Consider the following 24,522-nt stretch of genomic DNA (forward strand, 5'->3'; position numbering starts at 1 on the left):
TTTGCTTTTTGGGTCACACCTGGTGATGCTCAGGGATTACTCCTGGCTCTGCACTCAGGAATCACTCCTGGCGGTGCTCTGGGGACCATCTGGGATGCTGGGACTCGAACCCGGATCAGTGGCGTGCAAGGCAAACGCTCTACCTGCAATGCTATCCCTTCAGCCCCTCTTTCTTTCTTTTAAAAGAATTAACATATGCTTCATTTCACTGTGGAACCAGAAAGGGGGAAAATGGCCTTTTGACTAAAAACCAGGCTCTGATTTTTCAGGGAGGGGCATGCCTGGCAGTGCTCAGGGGTCCATGCGGTGCCAGGGATCAACAGAGATCAAAGCCAGGCCTCCTGCAGGCCAGACCTGGGTTCCAGCCCACGGAGCCTCTCGCTGGCCCCCACAACCAGATCTTCTGGGGTGGAGAGAGGAGACACCTGGAACTTGTGGGGAAACTGAGGACTGGCCCTTGTAACCCCTCGTCTTTCATGATGGGAAACCAAGGTGGTTCCTGGGATTGTCTGTTCTTGAGCCCATGAAGGCTGCTATGCTCACTCTCTTGTGCTAGCTCTGCTGTGCTCACTCTCCTGTGTTCACTGTGCTGTGCTCGCTCTGTAGTGCTCACTCTACAGTGGTCCACTGTGCTAGCCCTACTGTGCTTGCTGTGCTAGCTCTGCTGTGCTCACTGTGCTGTGCTTACTCTGCAGTGCTCACTCTACAGTGCTCACTCTTCTGTGCTCGTTGTGCTGTGGTCACTCTCCTGTGCACGTCTGTAGTGCTCACTCTGCTGTGCTCACTCTCCTGTGCTCGCTCTGCTGTGCTCGCTCTGCAGTGCTCACTCTGCTGTGCTCACTCTGCTTTGCTCGCCCTGCTGTGCTCTCTCACCTGCTGGCTTTGATTCCTCCCAACAGCCATAGAGACTCTCCCAGCAGCTCTGAGATAAACCCTTGCCTCATGCGTGTCTGGGCTGAGGGGTTCCCACATTGCTCAGAAGTCCAGAGACACTCCTGGTGACAGCGGGTCAGGCAGGCTGGGCAGCCCCATGCTCAGCCTGAGGGCCAGGAGCCACTTGGGTCCCGCAGTACCGGGGACCATCAAGGCCATCCAGGTAGTGACCAGGGGCCTCGAGGGACACCGCGGTGGTGGTGCTGGGCTTTGTTTGGTTTTAAGTTTCCAAAACTGCGGTTCTGTGATTGGCCATACTCAGTCTAGCACCACATCCACCCCCAGTGTACCCCTCCCTTCCAAACCCTTCCAAACCTCCCCCATCCTTCGACCTTTGTTGCTCCCCTGCTGGGTATCCATTGTTGTTGCTATTGTTTGGTTTTGGGGGTGACCACACGTGGCTCTGCACTCAGAGATCACTCCTGGTGGGGCTCAGGGCTGATAAGGAGTGATGGGGACTGAACCCAGCTTGGAGTAAGTCCTGAGTACAGCAGGGTATGGCTCAAAAATCTACAGATAAATAAATAACCCGACAAACTGGGCACCCAGATGAGGCTGGGCCCACAGCCCAGGTGCGAGAGGTCAGGGGGACGGGGACTGGAGTAGCTGGTGTGGACAAACCAAGGAAAGGAGCGATGATGGAGAGACCATGAAAGGAAGGACCGGGCGCCCCTAGAACTCAAACCACGGAGTGTTAGAAAACACTTATGGTCTGGGTGCCTGCAACATGACGTCTATGAATCTCAGGCAGAGGATCCACAGTGTCGTGGCCCCAGTGCTGACTTTGGTCATCTCTGTCTCTGTCACTCTGTCTCTCTTTGTCTCTGTCTTTGTCTATATCTTGTCTCTCTCCCTGTTTCTGTCTCTCTGTCTCTGTCTCTGCCTCTCCATCTCTCTGTCTCTGTTTTCTCTCTCTCTCTCTCTTACACAAACACACACACACACACACGCAGAGCCTCTGGGAGTCTTCAGGTTAGAAACAGGCAAATCTACCTTTTGGGGGTTTTGTTCTGGGGCCACCTCACCTGGCAGTGCTCAGAGCTTGCTCACGTTTCTGGACTCAAGGATCACTCCTGGCGGTGATGGGGGCCCATATGCCATCTCAGCAATTGAAATGGGGTTAGCTGCAAGCAAGACAACTCCCTCCCCGCTGTGCTATCTCTCCAGTCCATACCTTTTTGGTTTGGGGGAGAATTTCAGATAGTGGACAGGTCTCTTCACTTGCTCCAGGTGCCTGCTCAGCTCAGTCCCTGCAGGGAACCAGCCCACTCCATCCCCAACCTCCCCCCACCCACAAACACACACATCCCACCCCACTCTCCACAAAGTCAGCGCCTACCCATTCAGACCCCAGGGTAAGGATGAACTGCATGGAGGCTGGAGAGAGAGCTCATGGGCTGAGAACGCAGGAGGCCTGGGATCAAGCCCCAGCACTGCTTCGTCCTCGGTCCCACCAGCACCACCAGGAGTGACCCCTCCACCCTCGCCCCCAGCACTGAGCCAGGAGTAGACCTTAAGCATTGCCAGTTAGGGTCAGTAAAAAAACAAGTAGCTGCATGGAATTCACACAGAAATCTCTCCAGAGGGCAGGGAAGGGAAGAAGTCAGAGCTGCAGAGTAGGGAGGGGATATGAGTGCCCCCCCAGCACCCCAACTCCCCCCAGATAAGGACAGTGTCCAGAGGGCTTGCAGCCCAGCCTTACTAAAGAGAGACCCTGGATCCCAGTGAAGGCTTGACCTACTCATCCCGGCCCCTCCTGATTCAAATGAGGAAGCTGAGGTCCACAAAGTGACTGGCCACCCAGGAGCTGGATGCTTCCCTGTGGGCCTCTTGTTCCCGGGTTCCAGGACTGCCTCCTGCCAAAAAGCATGGCACCATGATACCACCCCAACATTCAGGCAGGGAACAACTGGGCTGAATGGCTGCAAATGCCATTTCAGAAATGACTCTGGACGCTGGGAAAGGGCACTTAGAGGAGTCTTGGGCAGTTCCCTGAAGAGCTGGACAAGTGGTAGCATCCAAGGGGGCAGCGTCCGAGGAGGGCTGCGAGTGGCAGACGCTGGAGGTGGGGAGAGTGGGAGGGTTGAGAGCTGGGCGAGTCCTTCCTGCGAGCCCACAGACAGGGGGCAGGGCCTCCTTCTCCCACCTCTTCGTCATCTAAAAGACGGTGGACGTGTGCACTCGGCCCTCCGCGGCTGCCCCAAAGCGATCTCATAGGACCTTCCATGACCCCCAACGTCTGTTTGTCCATGCAGTCTGTTGGAGCCTGACCAGAGTCATGAGAAAGTTCTGGGAACGCTGACTTGCAAACAAGGTCATGTCAAAGCTGCAGACAGCTAGGAACTCTGAGTGAACAGGGTTGGGGTCAGCATGTCCCAATGCAGCCGCTTTCTGTTCTAGATTGGATGAAAGTTAAACAAATACCTGATTGGGTTATTGTGTAGGCTTGCATAGGTTCTGATGTGGAATATATGGGAAGTGGGATGTAAAGATTTGCAGGGTGGTCTGATTCACTTCATCGGGAACTTTGTGTATCATTAGGCTACAAAATAATATGTACTTCAAGGCGTTTTGATCTTATGTATTTTGGTCTTATGTACTTCAAGGCATGCTGGATGTTTTGATCGTTAACCCAATAAAAGCGGGCTGTAAAAGCCAATCAGTGCTAAACGGCCTGAGTGAGCTTTAGCCCTCCATGCTTTAACATTCACACACCTTGCTTATTTCTGCTCCCCTGACCCATCACTCGATTGAGCACTAACAGCTAACAGTGGTCCCAATTCTGACTTCCAAAATGTCTAATGATGGGCTGGGAGCCAGACGGCTTCAAGGGCTGGAGCACAAACCCTGAGGGACTATCTTGTGCCCCCCCCCCAGCACTGCCAGCTGTAGCCCTGGAGGCCCTCTAAACAGCCTGGGTGCCCAGGGGGTCTGCAACCAGCAATGGGCCCAGCCAGCACCAAACTCTGCCTGAGTGCTGAGCCCTCCGGCCTGCACAGGAAGGTCAAGTCTCACAGGAAGTGGCCACTGGCCCTCTCGAGTGCTGAAATTTAGGGGGTTCTCTTCCTTAAATTAATGTGTTTATCCCAAAGAGTCAATATCTCCTTGTTTCTTCATGAAAAAGGAAGAAATCCTTGTTCTGGGACAAGAGCCAAGACACCTCTGTGGAATGGGGGTCCCGCACCCACTTCCACAGCCCAGGGAGTGCAAGTGCTGTCAGCCTGCCCCTCTGGCTGGAGAGACTGGTCAGCTGGTGAATGGCACGGCCCCTACCTGGACTGCTCAGAAGCCCAGAAGCAACTGCGGAGGGTCCCAGGGAAGACAAAGTCTCTCTCTCTCTCTCTCTCTCTCTCTCTCTCTCTCTCTCTCTCTCTCTCTCTCTCTCTCCTCTCTCTCCAGGCTACACCCAGCTGTGCTAAAGCCTTACTCCTGACTCTGTGCTCAGGGCCCACTCCTGGTGGTGTTCAGGGGACCATATGGGGTACTAGGGATTTAACCCAGGTCAGCTGCATTGCAAGGCAAGTGCCCTACCCACTGTACTATCTCTCTGGCCCTGAAGACAAAAACTCTTTGATAAAAGGGGAAAGAGTGGGAAGAGCAGAGTCCAGATGAGACCAGGGCACAATGGAGGATACCAGCCCCCAGCCCTACAAAGGGTGCTGAATCACGTTTGTTTTAGAAGGTCATCAGGGCCAGAGCGATAGTGTAGCAGATAGGGCATTCGCTTTGTACAGGGTCAACTGGGGTTCTATCCCCAGCATCCCATATGGTCCCTGAGCACTTCCAGGAATGATCCCTGAGCACAAAGCCAGGAGTAACCTCTGAGCACTGCCAGGTATAGTCCCCAAACAAAACAAAACAAAACAAAACAAAATGCCTTATTCTGGAAGACCCTGCGGTGGGAGGGCAGGGAGCCAGAAGGGTGTGTGGCTGCATCTTGACCAACTATCACCTTCCCAGGTGAAGGGTCTCAGGCTGGTCACACAGCATGTAAGGGCTGCTGCCGCCTCCCACGGTCACCAGAATCCCCTCCCCTCCCAGAAAATCAGAGGCAGAGAGAACAGCGCATGTGCGGGCTGGTGCTGGAGAGTGACAACATGCCAGAAAGGGAACTTCCTTGGCAGGCCAAGTCTGAGAAGGAAACACCTCTGGCCACATTCTTTTGGGAGGGTGCAAAAGCCCCATGCACATCCGCACACTCAGTTCCCAGGACCAAGCCCACTAAAAAAGTCAAACACAATTCCAGTTCAGCTGTTCAAAAAATTTTTGTTAAAAATAATAAAAAAAAATACAAAAGAGGCCATTCTACAAAGTGTCTCCAATTCATCACTAATTTGAAAAAGAAAATCCATAGCTTGATGTTCTTGTTCTCCCATGAGCTCCTCTGAGACCCTAGAAAGGAAAGAGGGGGAAGATTAGGGAAGGTGGAAGGCGATGGCCTTCCACCACAGGGTGGGGAGGGCCCCTAACGTTGAGTCTCCCCTTTTGCAAGGAGAGAGGCTGGTGGCACCGGGAGTGGCCCGGGGAGCTGACAGAGGCCAGGGCCCAAGAGGAAAAAGCTCCCACTATTAGCGATCCCAAAGGTGGGCTCAACTGGAGGGAATGAGCTTCACAGCCCCAGAGGCAAGCAAGCAAGGGCTGAGCAGCACTGCCCGTTGTAGGGGCCCTTGAGGACAAGGCAGTGGTAGTGGCTGCAGATGCCTGGTTCTGGGGCTGGGGAGATGGTACAGGGATGAAGGCACTCGCCTGGTACATGGCTGACCCTGGTTTTTGTTTGGGCACCACACTGGTGATGCTCTTGAGGGCTTACTCTTGAGTCCTACACTCAGAAATCACTCCTAGCGGTGCTCAGGGGACCCTATGGGATGCCTGGAATCGAACCCAATCGGCCGCATGCAAGGCAAGGACCCGACCCACCCTACTATCTATCCAGCCCCATGTTCAGCCCTGTTTTTGTTTTGATCCCAGCATAGCATCCAGCCTCCCGAGCACTGCCAGGAGTGATCCCTGAGCACCAATGGGTGAAATTGCCCAACCATCCCCCTATCTCCCTCCAGATGCCCTGGTTCTTGGTGGTTTCCTTTTGAAAAATCCATCTCGAATGGACTCCTTGTACCCCAGATAAGTCTTGATCCCTGACTTGGCATTGCATGTATGTTTTTATGTTTTTACAAAGCAAATGCCCTACCCACTGTGCTATCGCTCCAGCCCCAAAGCTTAACTTTCTACCAAATCATTTTTCTTTTTCCCCTGACTCACACTGGCATTAGGGATCAAAGCCGAGCGTCCTGCATGTGCTCTCACCCTTTGAACCAGGACCCTAACCCCAAGAACATTTCCTCTTAATATCCTCTCCTTTGCCCATATTTGTTAGGCTTTAACGCAATGTTGATAGCTTTTTGAGACAATATGGGGTGACTTCTTATCTGGTAGCCAAGTCTGGTAGACTCTGAAAGTTGACTCTCTGTACTAAAAATGTCTATGGCTTATCACTGTTTATAACTGGGAACTTACTGTATCTTCGTTTAATATGTTTAATAATACATATGTGTGGGGGCCCGAGAGATGGTACAGGGGTCCGGCATTTCCCTTGCATGTAGCCAGCCTCGGTTAGATTCCCTGACACCCCCGTACAATCCTCCAAGCTACATCAGGGGAGCTCCACAGAGTCAGGAGCAAGCCTCGGGTACCGCCAGGTGTGGCCCCCAGATCAAAATAAATCAAGCAATAAATACACATAGAAAACACAAAGTTGAGATTCAGGAAGGCAGCATTCTTGGCGGGGGCCAGCCACAGACTGCATGGAGGGCCTGGGGGCCACTCCCACAGAAGTTCACCCCAGCAATACAGGCGTGATGGTTCAATGCTCAGCCCAGAGGACGGGGCTGCTCAGACCTGGCAGTACTGGGGAGCACCGGGTCGCCCCAGCAGTGCTCCAGGGACCCTGTGCGGCTGGGACTGAATCCAGGATCCTCCACATACCAGGTGAGCCCCTCCTAACGCTCACTTCCTGTTGGACATGTCACAGTGAACCTTTTCCTTTCAAGCATAGGACTCTGTTCTCCACTTGTCCCCCATCCTGCACTGCCAGGCCCCCTTCTGCAGTGGCACCTCCATTTATTCCGCTTCCTTCTAAGCCGCATCTCTTCTTTCATGCCTGCCCCATAGACCTCCTAACTTCCCGCTCCTCGGAGTACAAGGATAGCTGCTTTTGGGGGTGTCCGGGGTACCCCGAGAGCCATGACACAGGGACAACACACTTAGCTACCCACTGGTAGTAGCCAAGAGAATAATCCACTCAATTCGGGAATCAACTTGTGTTTTTCCCAGACACTCAATATCTCCTCCCTTCTTTGTGACAAAGGAAAGGAATCCTTTTTGGATTCTTGCGTGGAATGGGGCCCCCGCACCCTACTGTGGCAGCCCGGGTTGGGGGGACACCAGGCACTGTCCACCCACTGTGATGTGCAGGGGGGTTGTCGGGCCCCCACTGCCCACTGGTTAGAGGGTATTGGCCAGCCGGGGGAGGGCGCGGCCACCATCAGCCCTGCCTAAGAGCTGCGGAGTGCCCAACGGTCCTGCAAAGGTAAACTCTCTTTCTAAAAAAAACGGAAAAAGAGTTGGGGAGAGCACAGCCCAGCCGGCTGCCATTCCCCGGGATGTAGCCAGGGTGCAGTGGGAGGGGGGCTGGTGGTCTCCCGAGTTGCCTCACAGGAACCAAGTATGGGACTTTCAGACCCAGCCCTGAGAATTCAACTCTTGGCTGGAGGTGCCGAGTGTTGAGACCCACATGATATGGACGGAGAACATGCCAGAAGAGATCCTATGTGTTCCTGCTCTGGTCTCCTCTGCTCTTCTCAATGTGTGTCTTTTTCCTTTTTCTTTTTTTATTACATTAGGACATGTGCGGGGTGGGGGGTGCTTGGTGGCGGGGTTGGGGAGGGGTCACTTCCCAAAGTGCAGGGATCAAACCTCTGTCAGCTGCATGCAAGGCCGGCGCCTTCACCCCTGGACCATCTCTCTGGGACAAGGGGCTGTACTTACGGACAGGATGCCAACACAGTCACATGTGGCCCTCGGGGGCTGGGAAGCGGGGTGCACCAAATCCACCGAGAGCCGAGACTGTCACCGTGCCATGAGCCTGGGCCTCTCCGGCCACGTTGGCAGAATGACACTGGTACACGCCCTCATCCTCCTTTTGCAGAGGGTTGATCTGGAAAAAAAAAACAGGCGGCTCTGTAGGGTTCTCTGCCACAGTCACACATCGAGTCAGAGACGGTGAGATCACTTGCAGAGTCAGTCCTTCATCAGTCTCATCTCTGCTTCCAGGCCAGACAGAACTGTCTTTCTCTCTTTTTCCCCCCCACTTTTTGGGTCACACCCGGTGATGCACAGGGGTTACTCCTGGCTCTGCACTCAGGAATTACTCCTGGTGGTGCTCAGGGGACCATATGAGGTGCTGGGAATCGAATCGGGGTTGGCCATGTGCAAGGCAAACGCCCTACCCGCTGTGCTATTGCTCCAGCCCAGGTCGTTTTCCTCTTGCTCCAGCTACCAAGCAAGCTAAATTTCCTTCTCTGATGCTGACAATACTTGCCTAGCAGTGCACTTGCAGCTAAGGGCATACCAGGATTTGATCCCTGGCACCATCTAAGGTCCCCCACGCACTTCTGCCAGGCTTGATCCCTGAGCACTGAGCCAGAAGGCATGGGAGTGGGGGAGAGAGGGAGAGGGATGCGCCCTTGGCCTTCACCACCCTGGGCTGTAAGGCAGGAGGATTAATTTCCTGTGGCTGCTGTAACCAACTGTCCTCAATGTAGTGGCTTAACACAGTGCAACATTATTATCTTCAGTTTTCACGTCAGATGTCCAGGTCTCAGTGGGCTACTGAAGGGGGTCAGCAGGATTTTATTTCTTTTTCCTGCGAGATGTAGTGGAACCTCCATGCCTTGCCTTGGTCACTGGGAGGCTGCTGATGTCCCTCAGCTTGGATTCCTCTCATCTTCTAAGCCATCAAGGGCATCTCTCTCACTCTACAACTCTCTTCTGCCTCTCTCTACCTCATTTACAGGACTCCTGTGATGTTAGTGGCTACACCAAACAGCCCAAGGGAATGTCCTAATCAAAGCCCGCAGATTAGCAATGGTTGTGGTTGTTTGATCCCCTTTTAAACCCCTAAAATTCATACCCACAGGGTCTCAGGATTTTTATTTTATTTTATTTTGCTTTTTGGCTCACACCCAGCGATACTCAGGGGTTGCCCCTGGCTCTGCACTCAGGAATTATACCTAGCCATGCTTGGTGCTTGGGGGGCCATATGGGATGCTGGGGATCGAACGCTGGTCGGCTGCGTGCTCTGCCTGCTCTGGCCCCGGATTCTGGGATTTTTAAAAATTTATTTAAGGTAAAAAAAAACAGTCACTGTTGATAGAATTCTAGGATCAAAAGTGATTAACAAAGCTGCAATATTAAAATCAATAGATCTGGAAAATAAATTTATGTGAACATGGTTATATCTGATTGCATGGTTGGTAAGTCCTTGTCTAAGAATTTATCCAGCTTTTTGTTGCTTTAGGAGGTGTCTCCTGGCTGAGTCAGAAAAAGTTGGCAAGGCAGCAGATGTGAGTGGGGGGTGGAAAGGGGTTGCTGGGACTTTTAGAAGTATACAGATAGGAGAGAAGAGGCTATCCACTCCATCCAGGATTCTTTTTATTTAGTGGGGGGCACATCCGGTGATGCTCAGGGTTCACTCCTGACTCTGCACTCAAGAGTTATTCCTGGTAGTGCTTGAGGGACCAAGTGGGGTGTTGGGGATCGAACATGGGTCTGTCACATGCAAGGCTAGAGCCTTACCCGCTGTACTATCTCTTCAGGGATTTGGCCCTGGATGTCTTTTTTCCCTGCTCTGCTCAAGTTTTCCAGGGCCCAAGAAATGGATTAATCACAGAATAATGTATCATCGGAAAAATCAATTATTTTGCAATAAATCAATAAAAATCAATTAAAGGCACTTTATTAAACAGGCCAGTTGGGAGATTGCACTCCCTGAAGGGAGTATAACATGACACTTGCCACAATCATGCCACCAGACCCTGCACCAGGCTGTTTCACTTGGGGTGCCCCGGAGGGTGGCAGGGTGAGACCTCTCCCCGCCCCAAGATATCCAGCCCCAGCAGCTGAAAAACCTCCAGAGCTCAGTCCCTGCCATGCCCACGGCCGCTCTCCACACTCTTGGGCTGAGCATCACCCACAAGTGAACCTGTTTCTGGACACTTCAAACCATATACCCTACCCATACTCCAATATTACTGCACTACATTTGATAGGGTTCAAAGTAGGAGGCAACCAATCTTAGAGGAAAATACACATTTTTTCATATATATCACGGTCACGGTCCTCCTGTTGTTCATCAATTTGCTCGAGCGGGCCCAGTAACATCTCCATTGTGACACTTGTTACTGTGTTTGGCATATCGAATACATCATGGGGAGCTTGCCAGGCTGTGCTGTGCAGGTGAGATTATCTCGGTAGCTTGCCGGGCTCTCAGAGAGGGGCAGAGGAATCAAACTTGGGTCGGCCATATTGGCTGCATGCAAGGCAAACGCCCTACCCGCTGTGCTATCACTCCAGTCTGGGTTTTTCATAACAAACAATACAAAGCATATTATTTCGGTTCTGCTTTGGGCCAGGGATTGGGGTTTGGGATGGAAAACATCCGAAATATGGTGGTGGGAAGGTGGAATGGTGGTGGGACTGGTGTTTGAGTATTAAATGTAATCAAATACTGTGAACTACTTTATAAAATAAATAAAATAAATAAATAAACAGGCCAGTTGGTAACCGCCAACATTCATATGCCAGTAAGACACTCACCACAATCCAGGCTGTGGCCTCGTGGTCAGAGGGGCCCCCTCGCACCTGGACAGCCACATTGACCCGATCCCCAGGCAGGTCCTCCAGCACGAGGGTGCCCTCAGGAGAGTGGGTGACCTAGGGTACACAGAAAACCAGCAGTGGCTTAGCAAACGCGTTTCCGGAGGAGGAAGAATAGCCTACAGATATCCTTGGTGTTCTCACTCTCCACCTGGCTCAAAGGTGAGAAGCCTGGGCACTCTTAATGGCCTCTGGGGAAAGAGCAGTCTGAATGGGATTGTGTGTCCACAGCGCCCCTGCTGGGAATACGTGCCACACCACAGCCCCTAAGAGGTGCAAATTCACCGGGGAAATCTGTGCCATGCTGCATAAAGATTTAATTTTGCAAGGGGATCAGGTGAGCGGCCAACAGCCAGGTCGTTCTCAGATCCCCTGAGCAGGCTCTCATTTCACTGCTGCTGCCCTAGGTTAGAAAAACAGTAGAACTTGGCAGGGGATGGGGGTGTGGAGGTGAGGGGATAAGTAAGAGGCAGGCCAAGGGGGCAGACAGCACTGAATGAACGCTCACTCTCCCTTCTCTCTGGACAGCCGGTAAAAAATGTTCTGGAGGATGAGCCCGCAGACCAAGGAGGGCATATAAGGTGTCTTGTAAAGACCCTCTTGTCTACATATCAAAATACTCACACAAAGACACTTTTTTTTCCCTTTTTGGGTCATACCGGCGATGCTCAGGGGTTATTCCTGGCTTTGCACTCAGGAATCACTCCTGGCGGTGCTCGGGGGACCATATGGGATGCTGGGAATAGAACCCAGGTTGTTCACTTGCAAGGCAAACGTCCTACCTGCTGTGCTATTGCTCCAGTCCCAGACACTTTAAAAAACAAACAAACAAACCAAAAACCTGTAGGGCTGGAGAAACAGTACAGCAGGTAAGGTATTTGCCTTGGATGTGGCCAACCTGGATTCAATACCCGGCACCCTATATGGTCCCCTGAACCCTACGTAAGTGACCTTGAGTACAGAGTCAGGAATAAGCCGAATACAGCTGGGTATGACCCAAACATGCCCCATCCCCCTGCAAAACAAAACAATTCATATACTACACCCCCTCTCCAACACACACACACACACACACACACACACACACACACACACACACATGCGCGCGTGCGCACGCGGGTTTCTGGCTATACATACCTTCCTCCACGTGATGACTGGGGCAGGCACCGCCCTCACCTCACAAGACAGGGACACCTGTGCCCCAGAGACGTTGTGAATGCTCCGGGGAGGAAGGACAATGACAGGAGCTGCAAGGGGAGAGAGCACCCTCAGACACTCTCAGTGGGGACAGCAGGTGAGAGAGAGAGCACGGGCAGGGCGGGAGTTGGAGCAGGATGCTGGTCTCTATGGCCCAACCCTCCCATCTCCATTGTTCTCCCAGGACCAGAGGTACCAGGGCCATCCCAGAGCCACCCCGCAGAGCTCCTGTCTTGTCACACTCCCTCTGCCGAGCCCCTTCCTGCTCCAGCCGCCATCTGCTCTCAGCTCCTTCTGCTGTCAGCTCTGGTGAAGGCTGATTGGGGGGAGGGGGCTGCTGTATGTCACTGTGTCCCCCTCCCCTGCAGCCGTGACAGATGGACCTGCTGCCCTCCTCCCCACTTCACCAAGGGGGGCATTTCACAGAATAAAGCCCCTCAGAGCAGCTGCACTCCCTGGGCTCACACCCCCTGCGGTCCCTTCCCAGATCCATTTGCATATCAAGAAGCCCGCAGTCACAGGGTGCCCCCCACCCAGGTGAGGAAGCTGGTTATATCAGAGCTCCTGTGTGTGTGTTGTGTGTTGTGTGTGTGTGGGAGGGGGGTGGCAGAACTTTCCTGGTGGGGAGGCCCAGTGGGGTGTCTGTACTGGAGCGCAGGGGCTTCTATAGAGACACTTTAAGCAGAGATATTGGAGACAGTGTTGGGCAAAGGCACCTGCCTTGGGTGCTGTGCCCAACTGACCTCATCCCCCAGAACCACGGTCGCCTGAGCATCAGCAGGGCAACGCTGGGCCATCTCCTTGGTTCCTCACAGTCAACAGTCTGACTGGGAATCTCTGGGAGTGGCTTGTGGGTCCCTGAGCACCACTTGGGAGTACCTCCACCAACACACAAACTCTCAGCTGAGACACCCAGGGATGTGACTCTCCTCTCACTCCCGTCTCACTCTCCTCACTCACTCTCACTCACCTCACTCTCACTACTCACTCTCTCCTCACTCTCCTGACTCTCACTCACTCTCCTCACTGATTCTCTCTTCTCTCACTCTGCTCACTCTCTCCTCACTCTCCTGACTTTCACACACTCTCCTTCCTCACTGATTCTCTCTTCACTGACTCTCCTCACTCTCTCCTCACTCTCTTCACCCTCCTCACTCTCCTGACTCTCAGTCACTCTCCTCACTGATTCTCTCTTCTCTCACTCTCCTCACTCTCTCCTCACTCTCCTGACTTTCACAAACTCTCCTTCCTCACTGATTCTCTCTTCACTGACTCTCCTCACTCTGTCCTCACTCTCTTCACCCTCCTCACTCTCCTGACTCTCACTCACTCTCCTCACCGATTCTCTCTTCACTCACTCTCCTCACTCACTCTCACTCTCCTCACCCTCACTCTCCAAGGTCTTCACCTGGTGTTCACCTTACCACTCTCCATAGGCCAGCCTGGGTGGGGTGCCTAAAGAAGGGGCCAAGATAGCTCAGTGGGGATGCAGTTACATGCCTTCCCCTCCAGGTAGGTACCCAGAGTTCAGCACTGCATGGCTCCACAGCACCACAAGGCTGAGTCCACACCTTTGGAGTATCACTGAGTTTTGCTTAGAAGCGAACCCTACCCCCACCAGCTCTGCTACCCCTGTGGAGAAGAAGAACAAAGGGCAGGAGACCACAGGTTGGAGGAAGGAGCCAAGCAGCAGATGAAAGGGTGCAATCGTGAGGACAGTTGGGTCCCCCCAGCCTGGAAAATGAACTGATGGGCCCTCTAACTCCCCAAATCCCACAGGACCTGTGCCTAGCCCAGGCTCATCAAGCATCTACTTGCATACCTCCAGCGACAGCAGGCTCATTACTGACCACGCCAGGCCTGTCCATCTCTGGAGAAAAAGTCCACCCTCCCCTGGAGCGAGGACATGTGGGTTCCAAGCCTGCTCTCTGGACACCCTGATGGCCTCCAGTGTGTCACCTGCATAGGTCCTGCCCCCTCCACTCCCCACTCTCCAATCCTTCCCCTCCCCTCCCCCACCTGCCCTCACCTTGGCAGGATCAGCCCAGCCTTCAGTTGTGCCCACCTGCCTGCCCCCAAGCACTGGGATCCACACTTTGCCCAGGGGCTCCCAGCACCTGCTCACCTGCAGGGAGCGCTCAATGTGACAGCCACAGAGAGGTTAAGTCCCAGTCTCTCCCCACAGACCCCCAAGGCAGCAGCTGCAGTGGGGGATGATGAGAACCCCCCAAGACTCCCCAGGGGCCCGCTATCAACACGCTGCACGTTCCTTTCCCGGAGAGTCATACATTTGCAATGAGATTCCTTTCCTCACTCTCAGGCCTAAATGAATAAACCAGCGACTCCTGGAGGAAGTCTCTGCCCTTCCATACTCACCTAATTAAGGGAGATGGGCTGAGAAACGCGGGCCTGGCCTCGGGCTTCCTGGCAGAAAATGCTGCTGCTTATTTTTACAAAGGGGTCTCCTGCTCTCCCTGGCAAATGAGGGGGGTTGCCTCAAATGTGTGGCTGTTTTGACACGGACACCCCGCATGTCTTTCCCTGCCTGTGGGACACTCATTGTCCCGACCGGGACCTGAGAGATTTAGAAACACGCGTCCAGTGGTGCCACCATCACCAAATCCACAGTTACCTCCCCAAATCGTTCTCAAGGTCGTGTTAATTTCAACATATCTGAATGAAAATTTAAAGTGTTTTTTTTTGGGGGGGGGGGCGGAGGGCTGGAGAGACAATACAGAGGCAAAGCACTTGCCATGCATACATGCATACACATGTAGTCCCGTGGCAGTAATGTGGCAGGGTCAGGACTATTCACAGGCTGGGGTGTCCAGACTGAGACACCCTCAGGAGACATGCCGTTAGGGACCAGGGGGGCCCCCTCCTGCACTGCCCCTACCCTGCTTCCTGCACTCCCCAAGACATTCCTTTCCTTTATGGGGTCCTTCTCACTATCTCCTACCTACTTGCCAAAGGCCTTTAACTTTGTATTTCAAAGGAGACATTCCACTGAGCATGTGGACTAATAAAGCATCAATTCCCTGCTTTTCCCCCTTTGTTCTGGGCCCAGTTTGTCAGAGTTCCAGCCTAGGTAACTGGGTCTGCCTGCTGCAAGTAAACCCTGCTTCTTCTATCCCATATAGAAGGTCCCCGAGCCTGCCAGGATTGCTCCCTGAGTGCAGAGCCAGGAGTAAGCCCAGAGCACTGCCAGGTGTGGGCCTAAACCCCAAAATAAATAAAGGTATTAATTAAAAATAAAAACAAAACTTTGTGGGTGCATGGTTTTTCCCTGATCAGACAGAAATCCTGCAACAGCCCCCCTCCCCCCACCCCCTGCACCACCAAAAGTGAGCACAAAAAATCAGAAGGGGCTGGAGCGATAATAGCACAGCGGGTAGGGCGTTTGCCTTGCACTCAGTCGACCCGGGTTCGATTCCCAGCATCCCATATGGTCCCCCGAGCACCTCCAGGAGTAATTCCTGAGTGAAGAGCTAGGAGTAAACCCTGTGTATCACCGGGTGTGACCCAAAAAGAAAATAAAATCAGAAGTAAGCCCTAAGCAGCACCAGGGGTGGCCCCCATACCATTAAGTGTTTATCCATGGTAGCTCTTTGTGATCACTGGCATCATAGTTAAAAAAATAAATAAAAGGCAGTCGCATTCACAACGATGATCACAATGACACTGGCTAACACACCGAGCTGGCTGGGGTGGCAGTGTCACAGACTTTCACGCACAGGAATGAGACAGAATAATCTCCCAGCAACAATCCCACCAGCTTCCTGGGGGTTATGGGAAGTGTGTGTATGGGGGGTGGGGGTGTGTGTGTGTATAGGGGGTGGTGGTGGTGCTTGCAGATGAGCAGGGCTGTGGAACTCAGCCGGTGCTCCAGAACCTGAGGTCTGGGCGAACCCCGACTCTGGAGTAAAAGTAGGGGCTTTTACTCCGAGAAAAATCAAGGCAAAGGTAGGGAGGAGCAAAATGCAAACTCAGGCACCCCGAGTCCTGGCAGGTTTTCAAAGTGGAACTTCTAGGGCAGAGCAATAGTAAAGCAGGTAGGGCACTTACCTTGCACAAGCCAACTCGGGTTCGATCCCCGGCATCCCATATGGTTCCCCCCTGAGCACAGCCAGGAGTAATCCCTGAGCAGCACTGAGTATGGCTCCAAACCAACCCCTGCCTCCAAAATAATCCAAGTGGAATGTCCACCCACCAGGATGCCCTTCCAGAGTGAGAGAGGGTCCTCGAGGTTGGTGTCCAGCCCCCACGGGAAGGCCTGGTCCACGGAATGGTTAGGAGAACTCGTTCACAGGACTCTGATTCATTACAGCAGGACAGGGCCACGTGGAAGCAGGAAGGGACGGTTGGAACCGGGAGAAGAGAACATGCAGGGGGTCCCGCCTGCCTTCCCCGGGGGGAAGCCACACGGGGCCGCTTCTGTCCCCTGCAGCCTGCTGGCTTGGGCTTGGGCTTCCTGGGAGCTTCCTCCTCCCCCCAGAACCCTGATTCCAGATTCCCAGGGAAAGAGCAGGCATGGGGCACACGCCAACTGGGGCACAGAGCACCCACCTGGTATGTTCTGGGAAGGGTGGGGTGCCCTTGAAATCCAAGTTCCCTAACACCAGCTCAAGGGCACCTGGCCAGCAGGTGATGTGGCCACTGTCTCTCCCCGCCCGCACCCCCTGGCGTGTGCTCCTGGGGTGTTAAATGTTGAGATTACCACCGGCAGGAAAAATCCAGGTTCAAGATCCTGACTCTGCTGTGACTGGGACTCTCAGTTTTTCCTTCTTTAAAATGGGCACATGTCATTCCCCCTCCTCACCCCCATTCCTGGCCATGATCCCCTCCCCATAGGTTGCTGTGAGCACCCCTGGCATGACGCTTTCAAACGTAAAAAGATCTGATGAGGTTTCAGCAGGCTGTATTCCCCCCCACCCCAGGGTGGTCTTAAAGATGCTTTTTTGGGCCCCTGGTGAGTGACTTATCAGTGGTATTTTGTGAGCCCAGGCACAGTCTGTCCCCTTCCCGCAAACCCCTGGCTGAGTGGGGTGTCCTCTCTGCCCACCACCCACACAGGGCACATGGTGCCTGGTATTGGTCCACCCAGTCTCGGAAGGGGTCAGCAACCTCCAGCTAATCCTCGCTAGGTGCTTGTTTGCTTCAACAAGGGCCGACAACAACCCTGGCAGTGCCAGAGGGCACCAGTGCAGCCCAGGTAACACGCCGTTCACCCAACTGTCCACCCACTCAGCTGGCACCGTGGGTTTCGGCTGGTCAAACAGTGCCCAGGGATACTCCGATGCTCCCGATCCAGCTGCTACCCACCAGAGGGGCTGGGGTGAGATGCAACCCACCTCCTCTGAACGCGCAAACGAAGAGGATGAAAGCAGCCAGGCAGCCTCCAGGAGGCAGGGAGGGAACGGCTGAGGACGAGTTATGAACTGTGAGATGAGCAGGGAAGGAAGGGACCCACGCGTTATTATCAGCTGTGCACATGAAAAGGCTCTGCGATATCATTAATATCTGCGTAGATGAAAGGAGTCGACAGCATGTGTGTGTATAGATATCTATCTCATCTATCTTTATCTATCTATAGGTTTCTCTATACACACACATGCATATGAAGGTTTGGGGGGCCACTCTGTAGTCAGGCCTATTCCTGACTCAGTGCTAAGGGGCTACTCTTGCAGGGGCTTGAGGGACACCATATGTGGTGCTGGGGATTGATTGGACCCTGGCTGGGCATGGGGCTGGAGCGTTTTTACCTGCTGCACTATGGCCCTGGCCCAGATGCACAGTGTTATGAACCACGCGGATCTGCGGAGATGAAAGGGCTGCCCGTCATTAGGAGCCAAGCAGCTCCTAGTGCACAAATGCAAGAGGCCCACGTTCCCGGCACAGCACCTGGCGCTCCGTGCCCCCACCCGCCAAGGCAATCGGCCCTGGACGGCCGCAGCGAAAGAAAGATCTCCTCGGCTGCCTCTGAGATTTCCTGACAGTTCACGGTGCTCGGGAAAGACAAAATATCAAACATCATCCCCCAGGACCCCATCTGTTTGTTAGGAAAAAGCTCGCAACCGGAGGGTGTCATAACCGACGCGCTGAACAGCCCCGATAATTTATGCTAATAGTTGCTTTAGGATGTGGAACAAGAAACAGTATAATCTGGCTCCCTGCAGCCCGCGCCTCCAATCCCCTCCCTCAGCATGAAAGGCTTCCCAGAGCCCCCAGCGCCCCCTCCCCTCCCGCCTTCTTTGTCCCTCTAACAAAGTCGCTTTGCCGCCTCTCTTAGCTACCAGGAGCAGACACCCCTCGCAGACTGCTGCTCGGCCAGGCTGGGATTCCAGCCCAGGCGGATTTCCAAAATCTCCGCGTGTGAGCATCTCCAAAGCTTGGGAGGCTCAGGATACCATTTCTCTAGGATTCAGCGTTCGAACCCAGACACCCACCTGCTGTCTGCGGCACCCCAACCCCCTCCGGGTGTTAACAAAAGGTCAGGGCGCAGACACCTGTGTCCCAGCCAGTCAAAGCGCCGGGAGCAACAGTGAGGATGAGGACGGTGAGAATGACACCTGCCGTGGAGACACAGAGCCAACCACTCTGTACTGAGTGGATGGAGACCCAGAGACTGGTGGGGCCGGTGATCACCCTGCCTCGGGCCCTCTCTGACCCCTCCTCTTTCCTCGGCCCCTCAGTGCACACTGCCCTCCCACTCCTCGGCCCAGGGATTTCCAGCCCCTCTTTCAAGATGTCTCACAGCAGCTCCCTTTCCGGTAAGGCTATGCCCACCCCACCCGCCTTGCCCCAGGAACAAAAGCCTTGAGCAGGTGGATCCAGACGGAGACAGCCTCAGTGAAGGAATCCAGGATGACTCCTTCAGAAATCAGGTTGCCAGCAGGCCAGAGGCACGGGGGGGGGGGGGGGGAACCCAAGTCGGGCCCCCCACCCCACCCCCAAGCAGGGGAGTGGTACAAGGACTCCAGTTGGTCCTTAGTGCCCCCAGCGTTTCTTTCTGTTCAGTGGGAGTGGGACTTGGTCAGGGAGGTGTACATGCTGCAAATCTGAGTGAAGAAAAGGATGCAAAAGTGTTCCCTGCAGCAGAGAATTCCTCCTAAGAGTGACCTGGTCCAGCCTCCAGGGAGAACTGGATGGAGAGTTCTCAGAAAATTGAAAATTACTCTATGAGCCAGCAGTGCTATGCCTGGGAGTCTCTCCCCAGGACACAAATGACACGCAGATTCAAAACTCTACATGCATGTCCATGTTCATGGCAGTTACAGTAGACAAAGGCTGGAAACGGCCCAAGTACCCAGTGACAGATGAGTGGATAAAGAAGTTGGGCGAGAGATGATGCAGGATGGAGAACCGGTCAGCTTTGAGGAAGGATGAACTCCTGCCTTATGCTCCACAACATGGATAGAACGCGAAGGAAAATCAGTCAGCAGGAGAAAGACAAACAGCAAATTGTCTCCCTCCTAGGTAAAGAAACAAAGGGGTCCTAGAGAGATAGTACAGGGGGGCAGGGCGCTTGCCTTGCAGGTGGCCAGCCTGGATTCCATCCCTGATGTCTCACAGAGTCCCTTGAGCACCACCAGGAGTGATCCCAGAGCCAGGAGTCAGCCTTGATCACCGCCCAGTGGGGCCCAACTCTCTACCTCCCCCTCCCCCAAATAGGGGGAAACAAAAAGAACCACAATGTCTGATGAAAACAAATACTTAGATGAACAGAATTCACAAGCTCTGGGGGGCCAGAGTAACAGTAAGGTTAAGTAACAAGTAAGGTGCTTGTTTTGTGTATGGTCAATCCAGGTTTGGCTTTGGTCCCTAGCACCCCATAAGGTCCCCTGAGCACTGACAAGGATAATTCCTGAGCACGGAGCAAGGTGTAGCCCTGAGCATCGCCAGGTGTTGCTTCCAAACAAAAATGTTTTTTTTTTTAAATCTAAAAACAAAGAATTCACAAGCTTTCAGGAGGGTCCTGCATGTGGTGCTTCACTTTGGTGGTGATCACGGGGGGCTCACATCATACCCCTAAAGTAGATGATCATTTACATGCTTGGAAACTAATTCTGACTTCAACAGTCTGGTGAGAGAGGAAGGAAGGAAGGAAGGAAGGAAGGAAGGAAGGAAGGAAGGAAGGAAGGAAGGAGAAAGAAGGAAAGAAAGGAAGAAAGGAAGGGAGGAGAAAGAAGGAAAGGAAGGAAATAAGGAAAGAAGAAAAAAGAGAAAGAAGGAAGGAAGGAAAGAAAAAAGAAAGAAAGAAGAGAAAGGAGAGAAAGAAAGAAGGAAAGAAAGAAAAAGAAAGAAGGAAAGAAAGAAGAGAAAGAAGGAAGGAGAGAAGGAAAGAAGAGAAAGAAAGAAGGAAGGAAGGAAGCAAGGAAGGAAGGAAGGAAAGCAACCAAGAAAGCAAGAAAGAAAGAAAGGAAGGAGAGAAAGAAAGAAAAAAACAGACTCAAGTCTGGAATATCATGGGTGTTCATCATTTATAATCTGTGTGAGAGAATTACTCTCTCAGCAAGATTTCAGGCATGTCAGAGCCACAAAGCCCAGAAGATCCGGTAGAAACCTTGTTTCCAAACCGAGGCCAGGCAAGTGTAAGAACAGCCATGGCACACTGCAGGGCCTGCCTGCAAACACTCCTGTGAAGTTGGGGGTGGGGTGGGGGGCATTAGGCATTGCAAGGGCGGGCGGTGTGGGGGCTGGCTAGGGGAAGGGGCGCAGCTGCAGCTGCCACGGGGTCCCGGGGTGTGTGATTACACAGAGCTCCCGCAGTGCTCTGTGATGAAAGGATGGCTCGAGGGCATGGCGGGAGGGGCCACCTTGGCCCCCCTAAACATCTCCCCATCTTTTCAGACCTTTCTGCTTCCCTAGGACACCGGGGCAGGGATGCAAACGTTTTAGGACAAAAAGGAGAGAAGCAGAGCCTGGGACCCAGGTGGCTGGCAAATCCATCCGGCCCGGTGGGGAAGGAGAGTGGAATCTTAGGGGTTGGGGGGTGCCTGGCACCAGCCACCAACAGTGGGACCCTGAAAAGCAGCTTCTAAATGGGCCACCCTTGGGACCCGGGGCATCTTAGCACCTGGGTCCTGAGCTGAGTCCCAGAGCCCAGAGATGAGAGTGGGGGCGCTGTCACATTGACTGGTCACTCGGTGATTGCTGGCGAATTCGGGGTTTGGGGTTTCCATCTACCATCTGGCTTCCCGTAACCATGGCAACGCCACCTGATGACTTTTAACCCCCTCCAATCCTGTCCTGAAATCACATCGAGCAGGGTGTCCCAGCGTTGCTGGTCACCCTGGACAAGTCCCCTGCTGCCCCGGCTCTCAGTCCCCTCAGTCTAAAGCGCTCTTTTGGGAGGAGGCATCTGGCCCTCCAGCTCAGACTCCATCTGTCCAGGGGATGGCGGGATCAGCCTCTCATCTACCACCTCCTCCATGTGAGGGACCAGTTACCTGGAGTGAGACAAAGAGAGCTACCACAAGCAGAGAGCTGAGAAAGCAGACTTCAGAGAGAGAGACAGGAGGAAGAGGAGGAGAGGAGGAGGAGGGAGGAGGAGGAGGAAAACGAGGGAGGAAGAGGAGGAGGAGGAGGAGGAGGAGGAGAAAGAGGAGGAGAGAGGAGGAGGAGGAAAACAGGGAGGAAGAGGAGGAGGAGGAGGAAGAGGAGGAGGAGGGAAGAGGAGGAAGAAAACGAGGGAGGAAGAGGAGGAGGAGGAGGAGGAGGAGGAGGAAGAAGAGGAGGAGGGAGGAGGAGGAGGAAAATGAGGGAGGAAGAGGAGGAGGAGGAGGAGGAGGAGGAGGAGAAAAAGGAGGAGGAGGAAGAAAATGAGGGAAGAAGAGGAGGAGGAGGAGGAGGAGGAGGAGGAGGAGGAGGAGGAGGAGATGGGCCTGGCTAAACACGAAACGCAGAAACAAAGGTTCCAAGCTGAAGGGACACCCCCCCACCACCACCTCTGCCCCATGGAAACCCCACCCAGAGCAGCCAGTGGGGACTTGGCTGTGGTCAGCTCTGCCTCCATCCCTGGAGAGGCATGGTCCTGAAGGGCTAGCGGTCTGGATGACTAGGATAGAGGGGGAATGCTCCACACTGCTCCAGGCCTAGAAAAGGTTTGGGGGTGCAGCTTCATTGTGGACCTGAAATCATTGCATGCCTCCCCCGGCCCCTGGCAGAGAAATCTGGATTTGGTCTCCAGGCCCAGGTCATAATTCTTGCCAGAACACTGAACCCCAGGTGTGGGAGGGGAGGGGAGTGGGGGAGGCGGGCTTCACCCCCTCCCCAACTCTGCACTGCCCCCTATCTGTAGTACTGAGAACTAAAGGGGCAGTTCTCCAAAACCTCATGGGCCAGGCCCACGGTGGCAGGGCACCCCAAGACTCGCGTGCGGTTAATTTTTCATTTGATCGTTTCAAGATCACATAGTTAGGGTGAGCGCCGGCGATTCGTCCCAACATCGCTTGACTGTCATATAAATGAGGCTTCCCTGCTAAGTCTCCAACAATGAAAGCTTTTTTTTCTAGCCTGTCACTTGAAAGTGGAATTCTCCAATTCATGTCAGCCCATAAAACCCCACGGGACTCCCCCCCGCCCAGACCCCTCTCCGCTCCCCATAGCACAGTTATCTTTTTCAAGGCTCAGGTCTCCAGAGGCCTTACCTGTCCCGCAGGACACCAGCCCCCCTCCCACTGCCTGGGCCGTTGTCCCATCAACCCCGAAACTCCCGCAGCTGGTTTGGAGCTGCTTCACCTCCCTGCCCGCCCTCTCGATTCACACAATTCGCCGGAAGCCGGGACTGTTGATGGGGCGTCCAGAGGAGCCCAGGACGCAGAGGCCAAGGTGCCAGGCCAGCAGGAACCTGCAAGTACTCAGGCCTGAACCAAAGGAGGAGCACCAAAACAGTTCCCAGTCGCTCCGCGGCTGCTGCCTCCGTGAGCTGGGGAAGGCGGAGAGCAATGGTGTGGATTCTTGGCCCTGCAGGCCCCCCGGCCTCCTGGCCAGGTATGGAAAGCTGTTCCCCCGACACAGAGAGAAAACTGCAGTCCAGTGCCCGTCGGGGCGCCTGTCGGGAGAGGAACTGCGGGTGCGGGGTGGGGTCCCAGCCCCCGTTGGGGTGGGGAGGGGGCTGGTGTTCGACTCACCCAGTTGGCAGGGGCCGTCGCGCGCCTTGTGCAGGTGCCCGGCGCGCGGGCGGAGCGCGAGGCGGGCGCGCAGGCGGAGCGCGCACACGCTGGGGTAGGAGCGGCCGTCGGAGCCGCAGACGGCGCCGCGCTGCGCGCACACGCAGAGCCCGGTGCCCTCGGGGGCCGTGCCCGCGGCGCGGCTGGCACACACCAGCCCCGGACCGCAGCGCGCGCCCGCGCGGCCCCCGCAGCTCGCGCCCTCGGCGCCCGCGAGCCCGGCCGGGCACGGAGAGCACCCGGGACGCGGCGCGGCGGCGCGGGCCGCGGCGGTCCACGGCGGCGGCAGCAGCGGCAGCAGCAGCAGCAGCAGCAGCTGCAGGCGGGCCATGACCGGCTCCGGGACGGCGGCGCCGCTTCTGCTCCGCGCCCGGCTCCCCGCGCGCGGGCGCAGCCTCCCTGCCCGCTCGGCGGCCGCTGATTGGCCGAGTGCGCACCGCGGGGCGCCAGCACGTGGCTGCCCGGCCCGGGCCCCGCGCCCCTCGGGGTGGACTCTCGCTGGAGGAAGGGGCCCCACAGCTGCTCTCGGACACCCGGGAGGGAAAGAGCACTTTCTTTCCAAGGTCCCTCTGGGCGGGAGGTGGGGTCGGGTGCGAGCCGAGGTCGGGTTCAGGATTAAGGATGCGCCTCAATCCTCCCGGAAGGATGCGCTATTTCTTTTCTTCTGCACGGAACGATTTTCTAAGATTTACTTTGGACGATTTCAGAGTTTCACGCTGGGAAGAGTTTCCCTTCCACCCTTTCTTTATTCCGCGGCCACCCCAGTTTAGAAGGAAGCGGCGACTCTTGTCACGTTATTGTGCACTCCCCCTCCCCCCCCCAGGTTTAGGGGGACTTTTGTAGGACTACGGAAGCATATGTGGTTGTGTGATCTCGCGCTTTCAACACGAACACAACCAGAGCGACTTAACGAGACTGTCCACTTGTTTTTTTCCGCAGTTGCTGTTCCCCATCGTTTCCTCTCCACCCATCAGTCCTTCGAGCCAGCTTCTTGTACAGTCAAAGAAGCCCCGTTGCGTTGTCCCTTCCTCTTGGAGCTCCATAAAGGTAGCCAATAGCTGCGTTGGTGGCGATAGCTTTATTGTTGTTTTTTGTTTGTTTCCAGGTCACACCCAGCTATGTTCAGGGCTTACTCCTGGCTCTGTGCTCAGGAATCACTCCTGATGATGCTCAGGGGACCCTATGGGGTGAACCTGGGACAGGGGCAGCCAAGGCAAGCACTCTCCCCTCTGTGCTCCTCTCTACTGCCCGCAGATCTTTAAAAGTAACTTTGAGGGGCTGGAGCCAT

The 24,522-nt window shown here is 54.5% G+C and overlaps 1 protein-coding gene across 1 annotated transcript; it reads right to left on the reverse strand.

Annotated features, from left to right (window-relative positions):
• Positions 1–7,996: 7,996 nt before the first annotated feature.
• IGFBPL1 (insulin like growth factor binding protein like 1) lies at positions 7,997–23,565 on the reverse strand. Its single transcript, XM_056117463.1, has 4 exons — positions 23,196–23,565; positions 12,004–12,113; positions 10,807–10,923; positions 7,997–8,146 (listed from the first exon to the last, which is right to left on the reverse strand). The coding sequence occupies exons 1-4, from the start codon at positions 23,563–23,565 to the stop codon at positions 7,997–7,999; spliced, it is 747 nt and encodes a 248-aa protein (XP_055973438.1).
• Positions 23,566–24,522: the final 957 nt, after the last annotated feature.

This window comes from Sorex fumeus, unplaced genomic scaffold (genome assembly GCF_029834395.1).
Source record: "Sorex fumeus unplaced genomic scaffold, SorFum_2.1 ptg000034l, whole genome shotgun sequence".
NCBI lineage: Eukaryota > Metazoa > Chordata > Mammalia > Eulipotyphla > Soricidae > Sorex > Sorex fumeus.